This window comes from Sciurus carolinensis, chromosome 9 (assembly GCF_902686445.1).
Source record: "Sciurus carolinensis chromosome 9, mSciCar1.2, whole genome shotgun sequence".
Classification (NCBI taxonomy): domain Eukaryota; kingdom Metazoa; phylum Chordata; class Mammalia; order Rodentia; family Sciuridae; genus Sciurus; species Sciurus carolinensis.
This window is the reverse complement of record NC_062221.1, coordinates 14737785-14754832: the sequence shown is the minus strand read 5'-3', so window position 1 is coordinate 14754832 and position 17048 is coordinate 14737785. Positions and strand designations below refer to the sequence as shown.

Below are 17048 nucleotides of genomic sequence, written 5' to 3'. Positions count from 1 at the left end.
TATTAGAGGTCAAGATCTGGTTGCTATATTGCAAATAGGGTGGCTTTTTGCTTATTATTTTTTTGATCAAACAGTTAAAAATATATACATGTATGAACACACATGCATACACACATATTTTAGAAATCATGAATTCATATTATATCTCCTAATCTGTCTCCACAGATTCATTTTTTTTCTCTCATTTTGTATCTGCATGTACCCTTTTCTTCAAAACATCTATATCTATCTATCTATATATATATAAATCATTCACCTAACCCTATATCTAAAATAATCTCATAATTGCTTTATCCAAACCACCGCAATTAAAAAAAAAAACCTAAAAAAAGAGATCCTGATTTGAATTCTTTGTTGCCACTACCTGACCCTAAACTGCTCAAGACTAAAGATACGTAGTCAAATACTGAGTTCATAAGTTACACAAATGAATTCTTTATTTCCCCCCTTTGTGTTACATTTTATTTTGCACCTAAAGTTAAATAATTCTATTAATTTGAAAGTAGGCAGAAATTTAATTAGTAACAAACTGAAACTAACTTCTCCAGTGCAGCCATAATATGGAGTTCCCAGCATAAATACCACACTTCTAGGAGGAAACAAATCATCCAGTGTTTTGATATTGGAGAAACGAGAGTCGAAAGCTCGGATATCCTGCAGAAAATGAAATATAAAAGTAAATCATCACAGTCAAAATTTCTATAGTTGCACATTGTTTTTCTTATGGGATTATGTTTATGCTGTCTGCAAATCTCAAATGCAAAGATTTTCTATGTAACAATATTAGAATCTGTAACTTATTCACTGGATATACACCAGGCACTCTTCTAGGTGATTCACACATTATTTAGTTCATTTAATTCTCTAGGAAACCCTCTGTGGCAGAGACTATTATTAGCCTCAATGAAGGAAGGATGGCACAGAAGGGAGATGAATCTTGTTGGATCTATGATAAAGTTTAATTTATAAATTAGGCAAGTAAGAGATTAAGAAAAATAATAAAAGAATATTTATAATAATATACGGTAATAAAAGTTATGTAAATGTGGTCTCTATCAAAATATCTTGTATGTCTTCACCTTTCTTCTTGTGATGAGACGATAAAATGCTTACAGGATGAAATGAAGTGTGGTCAATGACTAAGCACTTGTCACACACTATGGCCATATCTTTTGCAGTTTGAAATGCAACAGCTAAGCTAGCACAGATTTCTTTTTCTGACTTCACAATTTTATAGACAAAAGATTCATTTTTATTAAAATCTTAGCAACTTCACCATATTTTTTTTCCCCTTTCTTATGTTCAGAACTTTAACTTTTTCACTTAAAAGAAAGCTCTTTATGGCTTCTCTTTGGCATATACTAATTGTCTTCATCATTACTAATTCACTTTGGGGTCTTTTTTTTTTTTTTTTTTTTTTTTTTGGGCGGTACTGGGGATTGAACCCAGGGCCTTGTGCTTGCGAGGCAAGCACTCTACCAACTGAGCTATATCCCCAGCCCTGGGGTCATAAGTAGAATAAAAGTTATCACACTCTGATACAGTAATATGTGATCTAATAACTGAGATGTCTACTAGTGACTAATAGCATGGATATGCTGGATAAAGGGATGATTCACATCCTCAGTGTAAGATTTCACCATACTACTCAGAATGGTGCCCAATTCAAAATTTATGCACTGTTTAATTCTGGCATTTCCATTTAGTATTTTTTAGACTTTGGCTGACTAAAGGTAACTAAAACTGTAGAAAGCAAAACCTTGGATAAGCAGGGACTACTGCACTGAATATTTTTTTCTCTCTTACCATGTCTAAGATTAGAAACGGAAAAGCAAATGCATTTTATGCTCATTTGTTTATTTAAGGTAGATATTTTTGAAGAAAATGCATTTAAGTTGCAAGGGTAAAAATTAATGCTGTAATTTTCTTTTGGAGATTAAGTCCTTAAAAAAGTACCCAAAAGAAGCTGGCATGGTGGTGCATGTCTTTAATCCCAGCAACTCAGGAGACTGAGACATTTGAGGTCACCCTCAGTAATTTAACAAGACACTGTCTCAAAATAAAAAAACAAAAGGGCTGGGGATGTAGCTCAGTGGTAGAGTGCCCCTGGATTCAATCTCCAGTACTGAAAACAAATAAACTAAAAAACCCAAAAGACATTTTTCCTGAGTGTACAGTGAGTGTCTGAGCACGTAATACTTTTCTACAGATTGATATGTTTTGCAAATTATATTAAAAAACAACCTCTACTATGCATTGCTAAATTAATCTATAAATAAACATTAAAGTCAGTCTTTTTTATACAATGTGCAATAGTATACATTAAGATGGAACTAAAATTTGATGAAGACCTACCTTGACAATAGTTTGATAAACAAAAGGAAGAACTTGTTTTGACCACTGTTTCTCCAGGCGAACTTCACCATTTTGATTTATTTGATATTTACGGCCTGTGAGTAACTGAGCATACACAACTGCAGATGTTTCATTTATTATTATTCCTTTTCTTCTCAGGTAACTAAAAGAAAGAATAAAAAAGAAATATACCTATGTGTGAGTATGTATATATAGTACAGGATGAAAATCATCATCCAAACTACCAACTCAATTAAATGTGTAAATAAATATGCTAGCAGTTCTGCACACCTAAAATAATGCAGTATTTATTTTAGTTTATGGATACTACTTCCACTGTCCATGTGGTTAAATGAGAAATCAAAGAGCCATAAGACACTCCTGTGTTTTACATCTCCTAGGATGGCTATACTATTATACTTACAACACAGGAAAACAAGTACTGGTGAGAATATGGCAAAATTGGAATACTTGTACATTGCAGATAGAAACGTAAAATGGTGCAGCTGCTATGGAAAACAGTTTGACAGCTCCTCAAACAGGTAAACACAGAATTGCCTAAGAACCCAGGAATTCTTCTCACTCTAGTCAGAATGGCAATTATCAAGAATACAAGTAACAATAAATGTTGGCGAGAATGTGAGGTAAAAGGCACACTCACACTGCTGGTGGGACTGCAAATTGGTGCAACCATTATGGAAAGAAGTATGGAGACTTCTCAGAAAACTTGGAATGGAAACACCATTTGATTCAGTTATCCCCCTCCTTGGCATATACCCATAGGACTTAAAATCAGCATACTACAGTGACACAGTCATCAATGTTTATAGCAGCTCAACTCATAATACCTAAGCTATGGAACCAATCTAGTGTCCTTCAACAGACAAAGGGATAAAGAAAATGTGGTACACACACACAATGGAATATTACTCAGTCTTAAAGAAGAATGAAATTATGGCACTTTCCAGTAAATGGATGGAACTGGAGAATATCATGCTAAGTGAAATAAGCCAATGCCAAAAAACCAAAGGCCAAATGTCCTCTCTGATGTGATATGCAGATGTTGACTCACAATAGGCAGGAGGTGGGGGAAGGGAGTGGGAAAAGGAATGGGAAAGACAGTAGAATGAACTGGACATAATATTCCTATGTTCATATATGTATACATGACCACTATAACTCCACATTATACACAACCACAATGGGAAGTTACACTTCATGTAGGTATGATATGTCAAAATATATTCTACTGTCATGTATAACTAAAAAGAGAGAAAAAAAACCCCAGCAATTCCATGTCTAAGTGTATACTCCCCCAAACTAAAAATAGGTATTCAAACAAATACTGGTAAACAAATATTCACAGTAATACTATTCATAATAGCCAAAAGATGAAAAAGCCTAAATGTTTGCCAATAGATAAATGGATAAACAAAGGTGCTAACCCTACACAATAGAATAGTATTCAGCCACAACCAGAAACAAATACCAATAGATGGGACAATGTATACGAACTTCAAAAAACATGCCAAGTCAAAGAAATTAGACATAAAAGGTCACAAATTCTATGATTCATTTATACAAAACACCCAGAATAGGTTAATTCATAGAGAAAGCAGATTAGTTTATGTCCATTAGGTGGGTCTTTTCAATATAAAGCAGGGGTATGCAAATGACAGCAATGGGCCAAACCCAGACTGTCTTCTGCTTTTTAAAACAAACCTTTACTGGAACATAGTCATCATTTACACACTGTGTATGGCTGCTTTTGTGCTACAATGACAGAGTTGATTAGATGTGACAGACATGTCAAGTCTATAAAGCCTGAAATATTTACTACCTGGTCTTTACTATATAAAATTATTATGTATTACATAGCATGTAATATCATTACATATGTATTTTAATAATAGTTCTCTAAGGTAAGAATTGTTCTGAAGTAAGTCACATCATTTTAGCCAGAAATACAAGTTAATCACAAATTTCTGAAGTGAAAATTTCCTAAAAATTCATTTTTTTCTCTCATTTCATATCTGCATGTACCTAAATCAATTATTATACTGCAGTTTGACCAAAAATCACATGTTAATATCTATCCCCATCCACCCACTATAAGTTTCATGAGTGTAGGTACTACATGTTTTTATTCATTAGAGTATCTACATTGCCTACGACTGTACCCAGCAGTACTGACATTCAAATATCAGTATGCTGAATACATGAAAAAAATAACTTCACTCTTTATCTGAAATATTTGAATGAGTTTTTTTCCAATTAAAACACTCTTGACCAAAACAATATTCATTCAAACAATTACTGAGTACCTAGATACTAGTCAAAAAATTAGAATAAAGTGGTGAAAAAGCAGATACGTTTCCTACCTTTACAGAGCATACTCATTTAAGGTATCTAAGGGAAGAGTTATTAATCAGGTAGTTTATTATGGTTTCGTTATGTGAAAATAAGAAAATTCAGAATGATATGTTATGGCAGGGTTATCTAATTTACATTTGAGAGGTAAAAATATATTCTACCTTTACCTCTTGAGTCCTGTTTTTATGTGCTTTAATGTTGAATGGTCTGTATACATTTTTCCTATTTACTCATCTTTGAATAAGGGTATTAAGCATATTATTACCTCCAGAATTATTTAGAAGTATCCTAGAATTCCCCCCAAATTTATTAATGGATTTTCTTACAGATTAAATAGAACAGCTGATATATATCCATTAATAACACAATTTCTTGTGCTGCTGTGGGTCTCTATTATTCTGTTTTGATTTGGAGAGTTCAGTATTTGGATAAAGAGGTATTGTTAGGGTGGGATCATGGGACACAAAGCACTGTAGTGACCTGGAAAACCAGTACTGCGAGGACGGCTAGGTTTTCAGTTTGGTTAGAAGTTGCAGGATGCATTTCTAAACTGTATGAGGATGTAGTAAAGGGAGACAGGAGGAACAGGGAGAGAATGAGGATGAGGAACAAAGAGGGTCTTCCTTCAATAGCCTTATGGTTGGTGGAAATGGCACTCAAATTTAAGCAGTATATTATTTCTAGCATTAAGTGATGATATTATTTCATATTCCTCCTGTATTTCATTAAGTATTTTAGGGACAAACTGGTGAAGGCAGTAACTGCTGTGAATCACATATTTTAAACTAGGACTCATTATTTTCTTTAGAACACAGGATGATGACAGTATTCAGAGTAACTACTATGGTAAGTGGGAAATAAGTTAGTTAGAGAATGAATATATTTAAAATTCTAGTTCTAGGATGTCACATTCTTTTTTTTTTTTTTGGTACTGGGGTTTGAACCCAGGGGCACTCAACCACTGAGCCCTATCCCTAGCCCTTTTTTGTATTTTATCTAGAGACAGGGTCTCACTGAGTTGTTTAAATTGCTAAGGCTGACTTTGAACTTCCTGTCTGAGCCTCCTGAGCCACTGGGATTACAGGTGTGGGCCATCACACCCAGCTAGGATGTTAAACTATTTTTATGACACTTACTGTTCTGAAATTCCTTGTACTTCTTTTGTCCAGTTAGATTGCTCTTTGTCTCCAAGATGGATCACTTTAGATGGAGGCACAGTCCTCCCCAAATAAAGCTTCTGTGTTCCTGGAGGTTCTTCTATGTAAAACCTTAAAAATTAAAATAAAAAGTATTTAATTCTAAATTTATGTTTTAATATAGAGATCTAGCAGTATGAATTTTCAAAGGGAAGAAGTTTCTACATAATATAATAGCAAAAAAAAAAAAAAAAAAAAAAATCAATCAAAAAAGTCTCCTTTTTGGGCTGGGTGTGGTGGCATGTGCTTGTAATCCCAACAGCTTAGGAAGTTGAAACAGGAGGATCCAAAGTTCAAAGCCAGCCTCAGCAACTTACTGATGCTCTAAGCAACTTCATGAGTTGTCTCAAAATAAAAAATAAAAAGGGTTGGGGATGTGGCTCAGTGATTAATTGCCTTTCTGTTCACTTTCCAGTACCAAAAACAAAAGCAAACAACAAACAAATGAATAAAAACCCCTCCTTTTTTGAAACTGAAGCATAAATTACAGAATAAGGACTTCTAAAAAATTCAAAGCTGGGTGCAGGAGCATGTGAGTGTAGTCTGTCAGGAAGGTGAAAGAGAAGGAGCCCTCAAGTTTGAAACCAACCTATGCAAAACAGCAAGATCTCATCTCATTAAAAAAACAACGGCATTTACAGTCACTCCAAGAAAAATTAAATATATAAGTGTAACAAAACATGTATATGACTTATATGATGAAAAACTAAAACACTGATGAAAGAAATCAAAGATTTAAATAAATAAAGAGATATATTGTGTTCATGGATTAGAAGACTCAATATTGTAAAGATGTCAAATCTCTCCAAACTGATTTATAGGTTTAATAATTTCTAAAAAATCCCTCCAAGATTTTTTTATAGATATGTAACAATTTATTCTAAAATTTACACAGGAAGGCAAAGAAACTAGAATAATTGAAACAATTTTGAAAAAGAAAAATAAGGATGAAGAAATCATTCTACTTGATGTTAAGACTTTCTATACAGTTATTATAATCAAGATAGTGTGGTATGGGCATAAAAATAGACTATATAAATGGAATAGAGAACCCAGAAAAGAATTAAACAAATATACTTGACTTTTTTTTTTTTTTTTTTTTTCCCAGTACTGGAGATTGAACGCAAGGGCACTTAACCACTGAGTCACATTCCCTAGTCCTTTTAATATTTTGAGACAGGGTCCCACTAAATTGCTGAGGGCTTTGCTAATTTGCTGATGCTGGATTTGAACTTGTGATCCTCCTGCCTCAGTCTCCTGAGTCACTGGGACAAACTGACATTTCTGAAGTACTGGAGATTGAATGCAGGTCCTCACATATGTTAGACAAGTAATAAGCATATCCCCACCCTTTTTCACTTTTTAAATTCTGAGACAAAATCTTATTAGGTTGTCCAGGCTGGCCTTGACCTTGCAATTCTCCTGCTTCAGCCACCTGAGCAGCTGAAGGTATATATTAGGTGTGGGGCATGATTCTAGGCTCCAAGTGACTTTTGACAAAGATGCAAAAGCAACCCAATGAAGGAAGAATGAATTTTTTACCAAATGCCTGCAGGAACTGCATATTCATATGCAAATACATAAAACTAGATCTAAATCTCATAACTTATACAAAAATTAATTCAAAATAGATCTTTGATTTAATGTAAAGTAAGGTAAAACTACAAAACTTTGCGAAGAAAATATAAAAAAGTCTTTGTGACCTAGAGCTGGGTGAAGAGTTCTGAGACATTTCACCAAAAGCATAAAAAAAACCCCAAAAAACCAAAACTAATAACTTGGACTAAAACTGAAAAGTCAGAAGAACTGAATTTTGATGATTCAAAAAGAATCCTCAAGATTTCATATAGAAAAGCAGATACTGGGGCTGGGGAGATAGCTCGGTCGGTAGAGTGCTTGCCTTGTAAGCACAAGGCCCTGGGTTCAATCCCCAGCACCCAAAAAAAAAAAAAAAAAAAAAAAAAAAAAGAAAAGAAAAGCAGATACTAACAGAGGTTAAAAAAAATCAGACTGGCATCGACTTTTCATCAACAACAGTATACAGTGCGACACAACAGAGAATATGTATGCTGAGAAAGGAAAAAGGACTGAGCCCCTTAAATTCTAAACACCTGCATGAATAAAACCAAAAAGAGAGGCTGGACACGTAATAACCCAGAAAAAATAATGCCAACCTGTTTTTTTCTGAAAAAACTTGTCTCAGAAAGTTCTAGTCACATGAAAAACAACAAAAGAACAAGAAACCAGGATGAGAAGGCTTACAGGAAATAATTAATGATAAAAAATGACAAAGAAAAACTTGTGTAAGTATTCTTTCATGAAATGACTGTGAAGGGCAAAACGACAGGGAGGGAAGTGCTGGGGAGTGATACTGGCCAGATTATATTGTGTGCATGTACAAATATGTAACAACTAATTCCACCATTAAAAATAATTTAAAAATGTGCAGGGAAAAAAAGCCATGCAAGAAAGACAAATGTGAACGTGAGGAGCTGAGACTGAGGACACATGCCTGTAACCCCCACTACTTCAGAGGCTGAGGCTAAGGAAGGAGAATCACAAGTTTGAGGTCAGTCTTGGAAAATTAATGAGACCCTATTTCAAAATAAAAAGTGATGGGGATGTAACTTAGTACTAGAGTGCCCTGGGTTCAATCCCCACTACTACAAAAATTAAATAAAAAGAAGGTATGTGTTTTAAAAATTAATGTCTTATTTAAATGAAACCTGTGAAGAAGAATATAGTTAAAAGGTTACATATTATTAATTCTTATCAGAAAGAGAAATACATTTGCTAAATACTATAATGATGGGAAATAATTAGCATATAGAATGTATAAGGTTTTAAGAAGAAAAGAAGGCAAAAGCAAAAGAATAACATGCATCTAAACTATTCAAGGGGTATACAATAAAATGTCTAAGTGATACGATTAGATTTTCACTATAGTGTAACATCCTTACAATAATTTTATCATTAAAAAAAAAAGAAACAATAAGATCAAAGCAAATATGTTAGAGAAATTATAAATCAAATCTTACTTAGTTTCACCATCTGATACAGCAACGACTCTAGCTTCTTCAAGGTGAGGCCAATTAACAAAGACAGACTTTCCAAGCACTGATGAAGCTATATTTTCTACACTCTTAAAGTAAAAGCAGAAATGTTAATTCATGTTTTAGGTCCAAGAGAAAACTTTATACAGGCGAAATTTTTCATTTAAGTTTTAAATTTTTTTATAAAATGAACAAGCAGTATTACAAAATTCTATCCCTTAGTAAAATTCTGTGATTCTATCCATTAGATTCATAATTGTCTTGCTTATCTTTCTAATGGTAACTGAGGAAAGTGAAAAGAACAGCAGAAAGGTCTAGAAAAGGGCTATCAATAGTCAAATATTTAAAACAGAATCTCAGAAACAGGATCTTATTTCAGTTTGTGACAGGTATAATGGGGGAAAAAATTAGATTAAAAGTCAGGAGACGGTTCCAAATTTGGGTTCTTCCTCTTTTTTAGCTCTAAAAATCTTCAGTAGAGGCTGGGGTTGTGGCTCGGCAGTAGAGCGCTCGGCTAGCATGTGTGAAGCACTGGGTTCAATCCTCAGCACCATATAAAAATAAATACAATAAAGGTATTATGTCCATCTACAAAAAATATTTTAAAGAAACTTAGGCAACTCATTTAATTCCAGAGACTGTTTTCTTTTATGAGAAGAAAGGAATAATGTCCCCCTTGCAATATTAATGATAAAAGAGTATATAAAAAAGCTTTTGTAAACTATGAAATACAGAACAAATATATTCTGTATAAAAAAATAACTTGAGTAAACATCCTAGTTTTAAAAAGAAACTATATTGGCCTGGGGCTGTAGCTCAGGGGCAGAGCACTTGCCTAACTTGTGAGGCACTGGGTTCGATTCTCAGCACCATGTAAAAATAAATGAATAAAATAAAGGCACTGTGTCTATAACTAAACATATTTAAAAAAAGAAGCTATATTATTTAATTTGTACAAATAGGTTAGAAAACAACTTTGTGGTAGAAAATTAAGTTTAAATATAAATTTTCATTCCTTTTTTTGGCTTATTATCTTTAATAATTTTAAAAAATATATTTCTTTAACAATACAGATGATTATTTTGAGACTTATTCTAGTAACTTAATTTTGATACTTGGATATTTCTTAAAGTGAACACAGAAAATAAGAGAATAACTATTCTAATGAAAAAAAAAAGTTTCCACATTAGAACTAGGCCTCCCTCAATTATCCTCTTCCCTTTTATATATCTATTTCTGATTTCATTCTTCCATCCTTTCAGTTTTTGAATAAAGAGTCCTCTTTTCGTAGATTAATTTTCTTTAAGATCTAGAAGAAACCCTTTTTTACTTCATATGGGATCCTGTTATCATAAACATTCTTTTCTGCTACAGTGGTTTGTTATTTCCTTCTCCATTTGTTCTACCTCCCTTCTTTTGTATGGATTTTGCTTGATGAGATGCCTCTTCTCTACATACAGTTGTTTCTAGCCCTCTTGTCAATGATAAACTTTTTGTTCAAGGCTTTGTATCTGTTATTGATATTTCCTATTTACCTAGCATTAGTCTAGTCTTTAGGAATTGAACTTCTGCCTCCACCAATCTACCGGAATGAAATTCTCCAAGGCCAACATCAATGCTCAAATTCAAAGACCTTGTTTTAGTTTTTACACTTAATTTTCTAACTTAGGAAACATACAGCCCCTGTTCCATGCTTTTATGCTACTACCTAACTTGGGAATCATTCTTTTGTGTCTACAATGCTACTTTTCTCTTTTTCTCTCCACTGTGGCAAGGGGTATTGAACCCAGGGTTTTATGCATGCTAGGACAACACTCTACCAATGAGCTACATTCCCCAGACCTTTTAAATTTTATTTTGAGACAAGGTCTTGGTATGTTGTCCAGGCTGACCTCAAACTTGAAATTTTGCCTGTAACAGCCTCCCAAGTAGCCAGGCTCACTATGCTACTTTTACTGGCTCTTTTGCACCCTACTTAACTGTGGGTATTTCTTTATGTTGAGACTATGAATGCCTGGTGTACCTTTTCTTTGAGGAAATGAGTCTCAAGGCCTAAGGTATTGATTCTCTGTTGACAGTTTGTAGAACCCTCTCTTTGCTCTAGTTCCATGCATTTAACTGCAAATAAACAGCCCTTCTTAACTTTTTTTTTTTTTTTTGCAGTGCTGGGGATTGAACCCAGGGCTTTGTTCTTGCAAGGCAAGAACTCTACAGACTGAGCTATCTCCCCAGCTCACTTCACTTTTTCATCTAAAGTACAGTATCTCCCAAAAAGGACTTAAGTATTTTCTGAATTTTCCTAAGGATGGTTCATAATTAGCATCACTGTAAATGGATGGAAAATTAGTAAATTTATTGCATACAATGAACACCTTAGGGCATTAGGGCTTTTATCACTTGTGAAACATTAAGAAAGACTAGCAAAGGAGCTCCAGTTAAATGTCGTAGTACCACCACAAAATTCCATCAATATTCATCATTAATCACCCTAAAGCAGCAATTCCTCTAATTTAACTTTTGTATTCAGTGAACTACAATTATTCCCCAGTTGATTAGTCTAGATAGCTCCGTAATATCTACTGTTTTCTTTCTCTTTTTGCCCTTTGTATTTGAACAAATAATAAAACTTGTCAATTTTATTTCATCTTGCTCATCTAATCTGTTGCCACTTCCACAGTGTAGGCTCTTATCACCAAAATGTAATGCTACAGCCTCTGAATTTGCAGGCTTCCCCATTTTCTTCCATTGCTCTTTGATGCAATTTAGCCTATGATAATAACACCAAATTAATCTTTATTAAAATATTGATTTCAATATAGTAGTCATGGAAAAACAAAACAAAAAGTCCAAACTTCTTAGTCTGGTATTCAAGATCCTCTATAATAATCTGGCCTCAATCTGTTTTATTAACTTTATTATCCACTAGTTCCCATTAAGTCCTCTGTTTCAGTCAGGTTTATTCCTTCTTGATTTTATCACATTTTTCTAAAAGCATTAAGAAATATTTCAGACATTAAAAAAGGTTAAAAAGAATAACAATTCATCACACTGTTTTTGACTAAAAGTTTCCAGTTCATATTTCTTTCAACCAGCATGTCTTTTCCATCCTTTTCTCCTCTTTTCCCTATATGTCTTTTGCACCTAGCTCAAGACTAGTTTCATCTACAAGTTTGTACTTTACATCTTTGGCTTTCATAGTTTATCTCCTTTCCAAATTCCTGGAGCATATTTTTGCTCATTGTGTTACAATTATACAGGATCTTACACTGTTATTTAATTTGTGTAAATGTTCCTTTACTTCATCCTTATTTAGAATGTGAACTTCTGGATCTATTATAGCACATTATACCTCACTGGTAAACACCTTGGTGACTACAAACATTTTTATGCAAAATAGGTGCCTAATAAATGATGAATGAAGTACTTACAAGTTCATCTGATTCTATATTCACTAAGATTTCCAACATCATGTTTTCTCCACGACTGCTTTGCTGGAATACTTGAACACCACTTTTTTTCAAAAAAAACTTTAAAAGAATTCAAAGAATTTAATTTTAATTCTTTTTCCATAAGCACATCACATTTAATAAAATAAAAATGTTCTGAATTAAATAGCCACTGACTTTATGTTTGATGTGTTTCAGAGTAGGGAATCCACAGAAATATAACGCCTTCTGGTCAACCCTTGTTATTTTGTTCTTATTTATGTCCACACGCCAAGCATCTAATGATATTATTTTGTACCTAGAAAATAAATCAAGGTATTTAATTAAGAATTCAAATATTATAAACAATTACAGTTTTTCAACTTTCCCTTAATTATTTCACAAGAATCATTCTGACTTTCAGAGAACAGAATGAAAATTAGTTCTTTTTTTTTATTTTTAATATTTTGTTTTAGTTGTAGGTGGACACAATACCTTGATTTTATTTTTATGTGATGCTGAGGATCAAACCCAGGGCCTCAGGCATGCTAGGCGAGTGCTCTACCACTGAGTCACAATCCCAGTCCCACAATTAGTTCCTTAAGACAAAGAGAATACTGAGCAGGATATCCTAGCTTCTCTGTTGTTACTGGTCTAGATACAACCATGCCTGTAAGTAGAGAATTTCCCCCAGAAACTTAAAACCATATGTATAATTGATCTATAAAATAAAGTATAAACACAAATCTCTACACCTTTCATGTCTCAAAATCCAAGATGAAAAATTAATAAGTTATAATATCTACCTCAATGTTCTACTTGCTTTAACAAGAGGAAATACTACAAATGATAGATATGTACTTTATTTGCAACTCAACTACCTTCAGGGTAGATTATGTGCAGGGAAGATAAGAGAAAAAAACCCCACACAAGTGGCATATACCTGTAATTCCAGAAACTCTGGAGGCTGAGAAAAGGATTGTTACATTTGAGGCCAGCCTAAACAACTGAGTGAGACCCTGTCTCAAAATAAAAAATAAAAACAATAAAATGTAGTTCCACAGGAAACTTCCCTGGGTTCAATCCCTAGTACCAAAAAAGGAAAGAAAAGAGAAAGAACAAAATAGGAATTTTAATTAAGAAGAGAAAAAAAAAAGGGTTTTAGACAATAAAATAGTGGCTCTTTTACTTTTCTTTTTAGTTTGGTGATTGGTGGTAGAAGAGGCCAGTTTATAGCATAAAAAATAATGCTGGCAGCAGAGACACTGACGACGAAAACAAAAATTCAAAACAAAAACCCTCTACAGTGAGACAACTGGCAGAGACATACATTAGAAAGAAAAAATACAAATTTTTAACAGAAGAAAAGAGTAGAATCTGACCAAGGTGGAGAAATATAAGAAAAAGTGTAAGAGATACTGTGATCCTTGGCAAGTTGGATAGAACTCATTTAATTGTAATGTTTTGTTTTGTTTTTTGAGACAGGGTCTTCTTGCTGTGTTGCTGAGGCTGTGTCAAACTCTTGGGCTCAAGTGATTCTTCCACCTCAGCTTTCTGAGTTGCTGGCAATACAGGCACATGTCACCACCCCCAGCTCATTAATTATCAACTGCCTCTATAGTAAACCATTTGTTAATTCTCCAAATATTCAAAACTTTTTTGGTGTCAGAGGGCTCTTCTGTTGTTGAAAAATTACCACTTAATCTTACCTTGTACAACATCGTTCTATGGCAGGGAACTTTTCTGGCCATGGAGAAGGGTAGGTAAACTCTGTGTCTCTATCATACCAGCACATTAGACACTCACTATGTTGGTTTCTTTTCCTCTCTTCCTTTTTGAGGGAGTGGTTACATGTCTCCATGGCTTCCAACAATCGCTTCTGTATGTAAAGAACAAAAGAAGGGTTAAAAGTTTAATAATTCCATAATCTTAAAGTACAGAATAAATCCTTTTTTCCATGTAGAATCATTATTTGTATTTGAAAAACAAAATCTTTTTTTTTTTTAAAATATATATATTTTTAGTTGTCAACGGACCTTTATTTTACTTACTTAAATGTGGTGCTGAGAATCAAACTTTGTGCCTCACACATGCTAGGCAAGTGCTCTACTACTGAGCTACAATCCCAGCCCAAACAAAATCTTAACTAACTACTGAAACTCCTCCAATTTATTACATAAAAATTTTAAACATGAACTTATAATATCATAGATCATACAGTATTACTCTCTTCACACATTCTACAGTGGCACAGCAATTGTCCCATCTTTCTAAATTAACTTAAAAGTGTAACATAATCCCAATCAAAATAACGACAGTTTAAAATATATATATATATATATATATATATATATATATATATATATATATATTTAGTCAGGTGTGGTGGTGCACAACTGTAATTCCAGTGATTTGGTAGACTAAGGCAGGAGAATCTCAAGAATTCTCCTAAATTGCCAGCCTTAGCAATTTAGTGAGACCTTGTTTCAAAATAAAATTTAAAAAGGGTTTCTCACACTACACAAAGGTGCCATGAACATATATTGGAGAAAAGTTAGCCTCTTCAACAAATGGTGCTGGAAAATTGGAAATTCATATGTAGCAGAATGAAACTAAATGCCTATCTCTCACACTACACAAAACTCAACTCTAAGCGAATCAAGGACCTAGGCATTAGACCAGAGACCCTGTGCTTACTAAAAGAAAAAGTAGGCCCAAATCTCCATGTTGGCTTAGGAACTGATTTCCTCAACAAGACTCTGAAAGCACAAGAAGTAAAATCAAGAATCAATAAACGGGATTATATCGAACTAAAAAACTTCTTCACAGCAAAGGAAGCAGTAAAGAACATGAAGAGAAAGCCTACAGAATGGGAGAAAATCTTTGCCACCTGCACCTCAGATAGAGCATTAATCTCCAGGCTATATAAAGAACTCAAAAAACTTAACACCAAAATAATGATAATAATAATAATAATAACCCAATCAATAAATGGGCAAAGGAACTGAACAGGCACTTGGAAGAAGAAGAAATACAATCAGTCAACAAATACATGAAAAATGTTCAACATCACTAGCAATTAGAGAAATGTACATTAAAACTACACTGAGATTTCATCTCACTCCAGTCAGCATGGCAATTATCAAGAATATAAGTAACAATAAATGTTAGCAAGGATGTGGAGAAAAAAGGTACACTCATACATTGCTGGTGGAATGCAAATTGGTGCAACCACTATGGAAAGCAGTATGAAGTTTCCTCAGAAAACTTGGAATGGAAGCCCCCATTTAATCCATTTATCCCACTCCTTGGCATATACCCAAAGAACTTAAAATCAGCATAATATAGTGATGTAGCCACATTCATGTTAATAGCAGATCAATTCACAATAGCTAAAGCTATGGAACCAACCTAGGTGCCCTTCAACAGATGAATGGATAAAGAAAATGTGATACATATACACAATGGAATATTACTCAGTCATAAAGAAGAGAGACACTATGGGATTTGCCAATTAATGGATGGAACTGGAGACTATCATGCTAAGTGAAATTAGCTAATCCCAAAAGAACCAAAGCCTGAATGTTCTCTCATATGATATGCACTCACAGTAGGTGGGGAGGAGGGAAGAAGGAGGTTGGAAATGGGGAGAAGTAAGGGAGAATGGGAAAGACAATAAAAAAAAAAAAAAAAAAAAGGCTGGTAGTGCACTCAAGTTAAATTCCCATAATGAAAAAAAAAAACATTGCTTTTTTTAGGAGGACAAAATGATGTCAATATTCACATGGAAGTATGTGTAAATACTACAAAAGAATTTGGGATTAGTCTTATCAGATCCTATTACCATTATACAGCAATTATAATAAAAACATTTTTGTATTGTCATGAGAAGAAACCCATAGAACAGAAGAAAAGAGTTAAAAATGGACCCAAATATACTTCAAAAATAGTAATTCAGATATTTAAGTAATGATATTGTCATTGTTACCTATTTAGTTATAAAGAAGACGAATACACATACGTATTAAGAGAAAATCTAGAATATTGATGATTTAGAGCAATAAGCTCTTATTGAAGCAAAACAGAAAAAGTCTAACAGCTTTAAGGGAAAATATTTTTAAGTAAAAGAAAGTGTATATGACAGAAGATACTATATAACAAATCAGGAGACAAATGTGATAATGAAAACACTACTCCTGAATGGAGGAAGGAAGGACTGTATAGAGGGAAAAGAGGGGTGGGAGGGGTGGGGGGGAAGGTAAAATAATAACAAAATGAATCAAACAGCATTACCCTATGTAAATTTATGATTACACAAATGGTATGCCTTTACGTCATGTACAAACAGAGAAACAACATGTATCCCATTTGTTTACAATAAAAAAAAAAAAAAACACTACTCCTAACATTCAAAGTAACTTAAAAAAATCAAAAGAAAAGAGAAATTAAGGCAATTTACGAAAAAGAAAATGTGAAAGGTGAACATACATAAAAATATACTCAGGAAAAACAAACATATAGACCAAAGGAAGAAATTAGAGAGCCCAAAAATAAATCTAGGATTTATAGTTAACTGATCTTTGACAAGGATGCCAAGAACATAAAACAGGAAGAAGATAGTCTCTTTAATAAATGGTGGTGGAAAA

General features: G+C 33.5%; 1 protein-coding gene and 1 non-coding gene across 2 annotated transcripts in view; both read right to left on the bottom strand.

Moving 5' to 3' along the window:
* Positions 1-17048, bottom strand: part of Xrn1 (5'-3' exoribonuclease 1) — a 125321-nt gene that overhangs the window by 70714 nt on the left and 37559 nt on the right. The window contains exons 16-22 of the mRNA XM_047563438.1: positions 14112-14281; positions 12601-12721; positions 12406-12504; positions 8963-9066; positions 5865-5996; positions 2356-2518; positions 541-654 (exon numbers count right to left, since the gene is read on the bottom strand). Of these exons, the coding sequence (XP_047419394.1) occupies positions 541-654; positions 2356-2518; positions 5865-5996; positions 8963-9066; positions 12406-12504; positions 12601-12721; positions 14112-14281 (903 nt within the window). The remainder of the gene's footprint in view (positions 1-540; positions 655-2355; positions 2519-5864; positions 5997-8962; positions 9067-12405; positions 12505-12600; positions 12722-14111; positions 14282-17048) is intronic.
* Trnaa-cgc (transfer RNA alanine (anticodon CGC)) lies at positions 1424-1497 on the bottom strand. Its single transcript has one exon. It is a non-coding gene; the product is annotated as a tRNA-Ala (tRNA).